The sequence below is a fragment of the Chaetodon auriga genome, chromosome 7 (assembly GCF_051107435.1).
Source record: "Chaetodon auriga isolate fChaAug3 chromosome 7, fChaAug3.hap1, whole genome shotgun sequence".
NCBI lineage: Eukaryota > Metazoa > Chordata > Actinopteri > Chaetodontiformes > Chaetodontidae > Chaetodon > Chaetodon auriga.
The window spans coordinates 5,563,735-5,575,847 of record NC_135080.1 but is presented as its reverse complement, the minus strand read 5'-3'; the positions used below and the strand labels follow the sequence as shown (position 1 = coordinate 5,575,847).

The following is a 12,113-nucleotide window of genomic DNA, read 5'->3' as shown; positions in this document are numbered from 1 at the left end:
CTTTGACTAACAGTGCAAGTCGCGCATGCCTTTACAGCTGCCAGAGAGCTTATTGATCGGAGACATTATTGATTCATCTTTTACTGTAACTGTCTGAGTCACACGCCATTTACATTTAGGATGAGACCCAGTGATGAGAAACATGAAGATTGACAAATAAAGCACATAGATTTAGATTGCTTTCGAAATGGTTTCAGAAGACTAAAGGCAACGGGTTAGTGGTGGGAGAAACTGCTCTTTTAGTGGATAGGAACATTTTCCCGTTACTGATAAACAGCATGTTCATATCCATGCGTTACTGCTTTTTCACTGTGGCAGGCAAGCTCTATGCTGACTGCTGCTGGTTTATAGAGAATAAGCCAGAGTTCCATCTTAACTCAACTGTCACAAGCAATGACTTACCTAAGTAATTCAATTTTTGTACCTTGAAAGTCAAAATGTTTTCATCTCCAGATTTGTGACTTACTGGCATGCCTTTGCCTTCATTAGAGGTTCTGTATTTTCACACAGAAACAAGAGAAAAGAAGGCTCAGTGTATTAAAGGATTAATTTGACTCAGGCTGACAACCAGCGTTAACAGTCTGTACTCAGCTTTATTCCTGCAATATCTGTAATCATGTTTTCTTTTGCCTCTGGCTTTGTCAGGGTGGCTGAATGACAATCAAAATCTCCTTTTGCATTTGGTTGTCAGAAAGCTACAAACTCACAAGGGTGCCCCATACAGCTTCCTTTTGTGGAAACATCATTTGTCTACGCTTTATTGTTCTATGCCTGGAGCTACTGTCCGACCACTAATTACAATGACACAAGTACATGACATCAGATCGACTGCCTGAACACACACACACACGCACACTCACACAAGATGTGGAAAGCTGGTGCAGCGCCGCTCTAAAGGGTGCTGGAGGTGTTTGGGTTGCTGGCATCCACTGAATAAATGGGAAGAGCAGGGAGCATGGTTTGAGCACTGATGGTGAAATGAATGGTACATATCTCTGAGGCAAGCAGAACAAGACCAATCTCCTGTCTGGAAGAGTAGAAAAGCAGTAGGAGATTCACTACCACTGTAAGTTCAGCTGTCCTTGCTTGGCACTGAACTTAAGTACATAGTGCAGGTTCTTTTCCTAACTCCATTCCAGTATATATATGGAAGGGAGGCAAATGGGGGCACCACATCCTTCTTTGTCATCCCGCGTACAGCAGTAGTTGTCCAGAGGGTGTTGTACATGGGAGGAAGGAGTCTGTGCGTGGCTGAGCACCTGTCCCTGCCTGTGAAAGGTCTGTGCTGGGGCTCCCCAGGAGGCCTCAGCAGCTACATTGAGTTGTGGAATCAAATAGTTCTTCGAAACACACACCACTGATATCAGCAAAAAAATGCATGTCAGCGATATATCTTCGTTTCATGCCGGCAAACCAGAGCAGCAGAATGTGATGAAATAGAAGCCACAGGGCATGTGTGCACTCCCTGCTCCGTGTAAATGCAGTCTCGGCCACCTACGAAGGTACAGACGCATGTAAGAAAGCACACAGGCGCAGCAGAAGCTCGAGCTTGTGTTGTCTGCCAAGGGTCTGATGTTAATCTGATAATTTAATGCAATCTAAATTGAGAATGTTTGTAGCTTTTACACCGAGACACATTAAGTTTACTGCACTAATAACCAGTTTTGTAGACCCGTGCCATGGAAAAGAAGGCATGTTTTCTTTCCAAGCTAATCATTCATTTACTTAGTAGCACACCTTCAACCGTAGGCAGGGAGTCATTAAAATGTGTTTTGTTTAGAATGAAAACTTATATGGCACATGAATTAATATTTTGTGCCCCCAGAAGACCTTTGTTGGCAGCTGATCTCAAAGTGTAACCAAAACTCACACACAAAGCCCATTGTGTGGTCTCTAGACTTTTCCAAGTTGCATATTTGGGTCTACAGGAAATTATTTAACCAAACAACATGATAGTTGGTAGATGGGTTACATTAAGTACATTTACTGAAATTTAAAACAATAATTGAGTAATGGAATTCATTGCCATTTATTTTAAATGCATGCTTCAGTCTATATGCCCCCTAAAAAAACCCTAAGAAAAAATAAGAGCCTTGACGTTGATGATTAAGTCATATGCTAGATTTTATGTTGCCAGTGCGTTGTTCAGTTTCGTTGAAATTGACCAACCCTGGTCTCATAGCGTCTGTTTCTGTTGTGTGACACCAGCTCCTTTTGAACTGTGACAAACTGTGTTGGCTCTATGTTCTCTGTTTTGTCTGTCTGATATTATATAATTTTTTTGGCCATTCATAAAACATTCAGGGCTGTAGCCTTGCACACCCAGGCCTAATGACACCACTGGTTAACAACATGTGTGAATTAAAGTCATGTAAACTTACAATATTTGCTCACAGTCACGGAGATCCGTGCATGTTCAGTCTCCAGCAGCTGTGCTTCTAGCTTGTCCAGACCCTCCGATAAACACAATTGTCATTCTAAACGGGTGCAAAGGTGGTGAGGGATCATTGTCTGCTTGCTGCACCTTTGATCCCTGCTGGTTGTTCAGGCTGTCTGTTCAGCAGGGAAGGATCTGGGAGGGATAATGTGAACCCTTGCCTGTTAACAGTCTCCAAACACAGCTCTGGAAACCCAGGTGCAAATAATTGGCTGGTGGCTGGGCTCTGAAAACCTCAGGTTTACTGCGCGTTGCCTGGTTTGTTGCAATTTAATTAATTGAAAATGTGTTTGAAAACATGCAGTGCGTAGATGTGAAGGATGTTTTCTGGCACAGCGATACCATACACAATGCAGAGAGAGAGGAATGGGTTCTAAAAGGAAGGTCATTTAGCTCTGGGCTTAAATTCTACCTTAAAAACAAACAGTCCAATGGAGGAATCAATTAAAAAAGATAAACAGAAGCCAGAAAGTCCAAATGTACATGTAAGGACAGGACAACAAAAGGGCTTACAAACAGACTTGGCATGACAGCAGAATGCAAGCAGTGCAGTAAACAAGAGGAGGTACAAACTGAGAAGGTCATTAAAAACATAAAAGGTACGGAGGTTGCAAAAGGTTATAGCTGGTTGTTTTTTTATACTGATAGATAAAGAGATCTAAATACACAGCTTAATAACCTTTCACACTGTCTTCTTATCACCACAAACACACATTGAAGCCTCTAACTTGTACAGATAGACACACGATGCTGAAAATGACTTTTTGCCAAGCTTATTGCTAATATTCATAGTTGACCGTTTTTTACACCTGGAGCAGGTATCTTGTTTTTCTACATGAACATACATCTTCTGTCAAATTGGAATGCAAGACTGTAAAGTTTACAGGCTGTCCAGGCATTCTACAGTACCCTGCATGAACAGCTGCTCTCCTCCGAATACTAGCTATTTTCCCAGTGGCAGAGCATCTGCACATAAACGGCCACATCCTTACAGTTTCCACTCTGGCTTTGTCTGCAGTGTGTTAGGAGAAACTTGTCCTTTCTTGCAGAGGTAATTGCTGTTTGATATTGACTCTGCATCCGGGAAAATGTTTTGGTGGTTGGGGCTGTAAGACATGAAAATGCTTGTACGGCAGGACTTGACTTGTGTATTTATAGTCTTGTGTCAGTTGCCTGTAAATTTCGCTCTGGTTCTGAAGGTATGATTATGAGCTGCCTTAAAGATGGGCGGATCTTGTGCGTGTGTATTATCCTGGATGGGGATGAATCGAGGGGGAACCCACAAACCCTGTCATTATGTCTCACCTGGATTCCCATTCATTCTGATATAAACAGATGTCCAAAGTACTTAAGCAGAGAGGTGCTGACTTTAATCAACAGCCTTAAGACTCTGAATCCAGAGCCTTCTTTGAAAATTCAAGTGTTTCTCACAGTCGCCCGTGGGTTAAGTTGCAGATTACTCTGTATTGAATATGGAGCTGCTTTTATATGTTTTTGCTGCTGGAGAGAGATTTGTCAAGCACACAGTGGGCAGAGGAGAATTTGCCAGGGCTCAATTGAATCTCACCGTTAGAGAAGCCACTTAGCGCTGTGGGAATGTCATGCAAAGTTCAAGTGAAATCAAGCAGTCAGTGGGAGTGTAACAGTCCCCTTAGGGATGCCTGTGTCTCTCCTTGTGCCTCTTATTTTATTTTATGTTCACACATATGCAACAGTTAAGATATTCCCTTTGTTTGGCTTTGTTATTCAGGCATATTGCACAACCAATTGACCGCCATAATGACAATACATATTTCTGACTAATGTTTTGTATATTTGGTTTCTAAGAAGGAAACTGTGTGGCTTATTTCTTTCAGATTTACATTGTTGGGTTTATTGTAGTGACAGTACTACATAAACATCTTTTAAAATCATGTTCTTGTTTTTTGAATAAATTAACTTTTATGCACCTTGCATAATTTTACATAATAAGATCTAAATCTGGATCGTCTCCACTTACAACCAGGTAACTTAAGATGTGCTGTGTGGCGTAGGAGGCTCCAGCTGGCTGGGCTGATGGAGTCCAGGAGCCAGTGGTTTACCTTTCAGTTAATGGGCCGTAGCTCTTTGAAGCACACTGTTTGTCTGCGTCACAAACCCTATCTGATTACTGGACTAGTACAACAGGGCCCGAGTTCCTGGCTGCCAACCTCAGGCTAGTAGATCTGATTACTCCTCCTGTTGTGGACCCAGTGCAGGCAGCCAAAACCATCTTTGTTTAGGTTCTCTGTGGGGAGAAATTCTGGCAGCTGCAAGCCTCTTGATGCAGCACTCATTGTCCTGGCTGTGCTCTCAGGACAGATTAAAGCATAAAAGTTTTCTGTCCTTTGCTTGCTCTTAGGAGAAATATGATTTCAGCCACAGAGATGACTCCTCTGAGAACCACAAATCCCAAGGCTTTGCATAAAAAGATTATTTCCCTTTTAGAACTTGTCTTATCTTGTCACTATAGAGCTGTTAGTGCCAAAGCAGACTGAATCAAAATATGCAATTTCTTCTGAGACTCAGATTACTTGGAAGAATAATGATATAGTGCAAAATAATAAACAGTTTTTCCCTGATCAGTAATTGTGCCTGGCAGCACTGTTGACTGACAGCTAATCTCTTTTTCTCTGCTTTTGCATTATGGTTGCATTAGATATCATAATCATCACACAGTTACAACAGTATGGATTTGTTTTTGTTCAATGCATTTATCACTCAGTTGCACATCCCGGCTCTCCTCTTTGCCTCATACTGTGTGATCAGAGACAACTAAGCACTGTTTCGTAGGTGCGGACTTCCATTGTCATGGAAACCACAACTCTGCCCATGGCCATCACCGTTCACTTAATTTATTCATTATTTGGTCACAGTTGCTCTCAAAAGCTCACAGTTTTTACTGCTCAGTAGTGGCTTGTTCCCATTAGTCATCATAACATTTTGTGAGGAAAAATTGCTTCTTTGGATTGGTTTCCAGCTTTTGGCTGCTCAGTTTATTTCTGTTTTGCTCTGAAGGACTGTGCCTCACTCCCTGCAGTTTAAGTCCATAAATAGTCTCTTTGTGATGGCAGTTCCTTATAGTATGACAGTGGCTGACTGCACCACTCAAAGGGAACGTGCACAGAGGTCCAAGCCCTTAAGCCATTGTTTCACAAGCAGCTTGACATGTTGTACATTGTTGAGAGAAAACGTGCCCTGCATGGGTTAAATAGACTAATAGTGGGTGAATTTGGCTGCAGTGGAATCTCAGCTCAAAGAAACACTAATTGCAGTTAGGCAGGCCTGGGCTGGCACATCGAGCTCCACATCCCCCAGACCTCCTGTCAGGCCTCCTGTCTACCTCTCAGACCCATCACTATTAAAGTCAGATCCACCACCACACTCATTCACAACAAAACCTGTGAACTCAGCTCTGCCTTCATGTTGCTTTTTGTCTTTTAATACTTGTTGCACATGTAGAAATCCCCCCAAAACATCATTACAGGAAGTTAGAAAGTGTTGTTTAACGGCTACAATTACAATGTTGACTACCTGCTGGTGTTTCGATGGAAACATTCCCTAAATTTATCCTGTAATCAGAGGTAATCTTAGAGAGCATGCTAGCTATTACAGATGCAACTCTGCAATTACAACAAGCATTCAAGTATCCTGTTGTGAAACAGCTAAAAGATGATTATGGATTACATCCTCCTGTGTGCTTTTCCTTATCTCCTTCACTCCTTCCTCTCTTGTTCCTCCCAGCTCCCATCTTCTACTTTGGCAACACAGACTACCACGTGGATGAGAGCGATGGCTTCGTGGAGGTGCAGGTGTGGAGGACGGGGACTGATCTTTCCAAAGGAGGAACCGTCACAGTGCGCTCCAGAAAGACAGATCCTGTCTCAGCTGAGGGTATGTGTACCTGCTTGGCGCCTCTCTCTGACAGTGTTTGCTGGTTAGTGCTTAGAGAAATATAAGCCACAGAACATAATAGACTTTAGTCGTCACCCTGTCACTTTTTGTTTTCCTGAGCTCAAGAGTCCAAGGAGATGTTAACGCTGGGTATGTTGGGTGGATGACCTGGGGAATGTAAACATTGTTTTAGGTTAGAGTGAGAGAAATCAATGCTCTTCCATTGGGCCCTTGCCTTGTAGGCATTGGATATACACACTTGTGTGAGGATAATGGTTGTTTGAATGAGGACAGAGTTTGGTTCTGCACATCTGTAAGCTCTTTGGACTCTAACACCCCAAGCCTTCCCTACAGCCCTACATTATCTCCTGCCCCCAGGCAGTCTTCTCCCCTTGTATAGATTCTTAATATCTTTGCTCTAGACTGCATCGTAACTGTAAAAATAACTAGTATCTAATCATATGCAGCATGATAGAAATGCAAGTCCACACTTACACACATAACTGGGTCATAAGTACATGAGAGAAGCCTGCGGGCAAAGGGTGAGCTCTCAATACCCACCATCTTCAAAGAATGGCAAATGGATAACCTGTATACGCTCAGGGAGATATCTAGTTTCGTGCAACTCTCCTTTAATCACGCAACAAATTCCAGCTGCTCTTTGCTATCAACCACAAGCCAGAAAGCGTCATTTTGTCAGCACGCAGGAGTATATCCTTTCATCTTGCTTGCTGCCATTCACAAATGAATTATGAAGTAATATGAGAAGTGTTGTTGAAATAAGATCAAGCACTGTAGTCCATTTGTGCTATATCCACTGTATTCCATAACCACTCTGTTCTTTGAAACACACCTGACCTATATTGTGTTGTGGAGCAGCTGGTATGGATTATGTGGGGATCAGCCGGAATCTGGACTTTGCACCGGGGGTCACCATGCAGACGTTTCGTGTAACCATCCTTGATGACCTGGGGCAGCCAGTGCTGGAGGGGCCAGAGAAGTTTGAACTGGTACTGAGGATGCCCATGAATGGGATCCTTGGGGAGCCAAGCAAGGCTACCATCCTCATCAACGACTCTGTTTCAGACTGTGAGTGAATGTCTTGGTTGTGATCAAAATTCATCCATACGGTTATGCTTCATGATTTGTGATGTTCATGCTGCATCTCTGATGTTGATTTATGGGTTTAATTATTGTTGTTCCAGTGCCAAAGGTGCAGTTCCGTGATGCTGTGTATGTGGGCGATGAGAACTCAGGGCAGATCTCAGCTACTGTATACCGTAGTGGTGATATCAGCTACAAGTCCACAGTACGCTGTTACAGCAGGCAGGGGACAGCCCAGGTCATGATGGACTTCAATGAGAGGCCCAACACAGATGCTTCCATCATCACCTTCCTACCAGGTGGCGTAGTAAAACCTAGTGTACACCCCTTTGCATTGTTTTTTTTTTTGTTGTTAAAATCAATTACAAGGAATCACTCAATATCTTCTCCCTTTCCTTGTTTTTCAGGAGAGATTGAAAAGCCTTGTGTGCTGGTACTTGTTGATGACATAGAACATGAGGAAGAGGAGGAGCTCCGTCTTGTGCTGGGAAGCCCCAAGAGTGACTCTCCATTTGGAGCATCTGTTGGAGGGCAAAATGAAACACTTATCAAGATAAAAGACGACGCAGACAGTAAGAGTGCTTTTTTCTTATTACACACTATTCCTTACACTATGTCTTTTCAATTGCCATCGTGCTGCGTTTTATAACATTATAACATCTTTAATTTTTCTTTGTGAAGAAATGTGACAATTTGTTCAGTCTGTGTGTCAGCCCATTCATCTTGGATTCCCCAGATCTACCATATCGTCTTTTATGATATTACTACAAGGGCAACAAATTCAGAGAGTAAATAAATGACATACAGGGGTATGCTGTACACATGTGGTATAATGTAATTTTACAGTCACCGTTCACAAGCTTAGTTGATTGAAACCACATGCTGTTGTTTCTCAGAGGCGATTATTAGATTTGGAGAGACCAAATTCAGTGTGATTGAGCCAAAGGAAAGTGGTCAAGTGTCTGTGGTGAAGATCCCAGTGCTGCGTGTTGGAGACACCTCCAAGGTGTCTGTTGTCCGAGTTCACACCAAGGACGGGTCTGCTACGTCTGGGGAGGACTACCATCCCATATCTGAGGGTAAATCATTTTTCTTTTTTTCTATCAGGACTGCATTTAGTTGAAATTTGCTAGAAAAGTATTTGTCAAATCTTTCCTTTCTCGCCAGAAATTGTGTTCAAGGAGGGTGACACAGAGCACCATGTGGAGGTGGAGATTTTATATGACAGTGTCCGAGAAATGAGGGAAGCGTTCACTGTGCACCTGAAGCCTGATGAGAACATGGTGGCAGAGACAAAGGTGAAAATTATGCTAAATTAGTATATAATTTAGCTGTCAAGTGTGTAACTACATGGTAAACTATCACATTAGAGGGCAACAACGATTATTTCTACAACAGCATCCTCATAATTGCTCTTGCTTGTCAATCAACAGATGAGCAAAGCCATAATCTATATCGAGGAGACCAACAGCATGGCAGATGTGACCTTCCCCTCGGTGCCCAGAGTGGTTTCTCTGTTTCATTATGATGACATTGACAGGATCAAGGACTCCACCCCCGTCGCCGGATACCCTGTCATTTGTGTCACTGTATGTCCCAAGTGGTAGTTGTAATACTCATTTACTCTGCTAATCAATCATTTAGCAAGACTTTTTGTCAGTGCAGTTGTAAACAGGTAAATACTGTTAAGTAGGTAGTATTTAGCACACACTCAATTATCAGCTATCTTGAGGGCTCATCAGGGTATACAGAAATGACTTTGGCTACTGCAGTGATTTTTGGGCGCATTCCACTCTCACGCATATTTTATTTGCCCTTTTCCAGGCCTGTAACCCAAAGTATCCAGACTATGATAAAACAGGCTCCATCTGCATAAGCGAGAACATCAACAACACCCTAACTCGTTATCGTTGGCTCGTTAGTGCCCCAACCAGCACCGATGGCGTCACCAGCCCTATGAGGGAAGTTGACTTTGATACCTTCTTCACCTCCTCCAAGCTCATCACTCTGGACTCAGTCTACTTCCAGGCTGGTTCTAGGGTCCAGTGTGCCGCAAGGGGCGTGAACTCTAACGGGGACGAAGGTCTGGAGCTCAGCAGCCCCATAGTGTCCATCAGCATGGACGAGGGTGAGTGTAGCTCATTCTCCAGCTTGAAGTGCTAAGTCTCTCTCATGGAAATGTTTCAACACGATAAGCAGCTGCTGGCTGCATTTTGCTCTCCTGCCACAGTACTTGCTGTCCTTGCTCTAACAGACAACTAAACCACATTCTGTGGAGGATTTTCAGGGAAACAAAATGTTTAATGTTTGTTTGTTTATGCCGTGGTTGTAGGAATGTGCCAGCCTCGTGTCCAAGGCACCGTGGGGGCTGAGCCCTTCTCCTCCAAGCTACGGTACACTGGAATTGAAGACACAGAGCACCCCAACCTCATCAAGCTAACTGTCACCATGCCTCACATTGATGGTAAGATTGAATGTTTAGAATGATCTTCATCTTTTAAAATATCAGGTTGTTGCTTGAGCTCAAGCTGGGGAAGCCTTAGAAATCGTGGTTCCATATGTTACTCATCAACCAATTTCTTTTAAAAAGAAACTTCTTTGGTTAATTTTTCCTAACTAACATTCCTAAACTTCTACCGTCTCACCACTTTGTGTGTCTCCTTCCTCAGGTATGTTGCCTGTAGTGTCCACCCGGCCCCTGTCTAACTTTGAGCTCACGCTGAGCCCTGATGGTACCCGTGTTGGCAACCATCGCTGCTCCAATTTGTTGGACTACACTGAGGCCAAGACTCGCTACAGCTTCCTTACTGAAGCCACCAAAAATCCAGAAGTGATCGGCGAGACGGCCCCTTACCAATACAGCACTGCCCTCAGGGGATCCAGTACACTGCGCTATTACAGAAACCTCAACTTGGAGGCTTGTTTGTGGGAATTCACCAGTTACTATGACATGTCTGAGCTGCTCAGTGACTGTGGAGGCACCATTGGGACTGATGGACAGGTAAGGAGCTCCACCTTTGAGCTTCAGCTCACCTCTGACCCCTTTTGTCATCTCTAGACAGGAGGTGCAAGGAGTCCGTTCAATAAAGCAGCAGACCCCCTTGAGGATAGGAATGTGGACTCAGCAGTTACTGGCCTGTTCTCTTCTGTAACAAGTCTTGCCCATTTTCATTTAAAAGTGCTGCTGGATTTTCAATCCTCATTAATCATTTACAGGCATATTAAAACCCTGCTTGCCTACTTGGTTTTCCTTTAAAGATCCTAAAGTAAATACTAGCCTGCAGAGAAGTCATCCATTATTGTCTGGAGACCCATGTTAACCTCCGTAGTAATGACTAACCAGACACTCTCCTTCCTTCAACTCCTGGTAAGACCAGTTATTTGACTTGTCAAAGTGGCAAGTCAATAGCCAGCAGCCTCATAAAACTCTCTTCTCGTCTGTTATGCTATGTGCACAGTGTGCTGTTTGCAGCAGCAGCAGCTGTTATATGTGGAACTGGAAGGAGGAGATCTTAAAGCCCTCTCATGCCTCGCAGCCTTCAACATTTATATTCACCTTGGAAACCTACTGTTAGTTGACTTGTAGTTAATTAAGGAAGTGTGTTGATAAAGAAGGGCTGGAAGAGTGCACAGGGCACATCATGCTGAAAACCTCCACTGCACTCCCTATTATTAATTAAAGCCCTACAGCACTCGCAAATGTATTTTGGCTCTGAAGGTATATACGAGAGTATATTGGTTTGTCATTTTAATGGGAGTTTCTCATTTTTGCATGGCTTCGGGTATATTTAATAACAAAAGGCATCACCCAGGTGATAACAGTCTTTCTCAACAAGTAGAACTTTGCAGCCTGTGGCCACATGATTTAAATGTGAATGCTTTAGTAATAAACATGTCTGGACAAGTAAGCAAGCTGCTGCCAGTAATATAAACTTTACCTTGGCCAGTAGTAATACCTTGAGGTCATAAATCGGCAATGCACATGCTTTGCAATAAATGGTGAGATGACTTCACGTGTTTTCTCATTGATTTGTCACCACATTGATCAAGCATAATCCAATAATTTACAAAAGAAAATAACTGCAAGGTATAGAAGAAATGCAGGATTTTCAGCCTGTCTCAAAATCCTGAAGAACACACATCAAACAATGGAAACTCTGTTCTTGTCCCTATTGTCTCTCCATCAAGGGGGAATGGTATACATTCAGCTCTTGTACAGCTCTGTATGTAGATTTTGTTGCTATGGTTACTGTTGAATAGAGCAAAAGATGGCATGTGGATGCATATACTGAGGCATCACAGGTTCAGCTTCAGGTTCTTTAAGGCAGGATCAACCGAAAAAGAAAGTGCCTTTGTTTGTAGGTACCCTGTGACCCGAGTGCTCCTCTAAGTGGGCAGGCAGGCTGAGCAGAGGCAGCTCTGTGCAGGCCAGGGCCAGTGTCATGTCACAGTGTAGGGCTTAGTGCCCAGCTTAACACTACCACAGGGATCTATTAAGGCCCAGCAGGTTGTGTCAGAAGGCCATTCTGCAAATCATTTGCCTGAGCTCTCAGCGCCCAGAGGCGTAGGCACGTCTCCACATGAAGACAGAGCCAGTGCAGGCAGGTACCTCTCACAGGTCAGAGGAAAGTGCAGATACCAGAGAGCACTCCCTCTGAGG

The 12,113-nt window shown here is 43.4% G+C and overlaps 1 protein-coding gene across 1 annotated transcript in view; it reads left to right on the top strand.

The window, feature by feature from the left end:
• Positions 1-12,113, top strand: part of frem2b (FRAS1 related extracellular matrix 2b) — a 50,525-nt gene that overhangs the window by 31,754 nt on the left and 6,658 nt on the right. The window contains exons 7-16 of the mRNA XM_076735694.1: positions 6,200-6,349; positions 7,229-7,438; positions 7,555-7,752; positions 7,861-8,025; positions 8,350-8,532; positions 8,621-8,751; positions 8,887-9,042; positions 9,278-9,581; positions 9,786-9,917; positions 10,123-10,454. Coding sequence (XP_076591809.1) covers positions 6,200-6,349; positions 7,229-7,438; positions 7,555-7,752; positions 7,861-8,025; positions 8,350-8,532; positions 8,621-8,751; positions 8,887-9,042; positions 9,278-9,581; positions 9,786-9,917; positions 10,123-10,454 — 1,961 coding nt within the window. The remainder of the gene's footprint in view (positions 1-6,199; positions 6,350-7,228; positions 7,439-7,554; positions 7,753-7,860; positions 8,026-8,349; positions 8,533-8,620; positions 8,752-8,886; positions 9,043-9,277; positions 9,582-9,785; positions 9,918-10,122; positions 10,455-12,113) is intronic.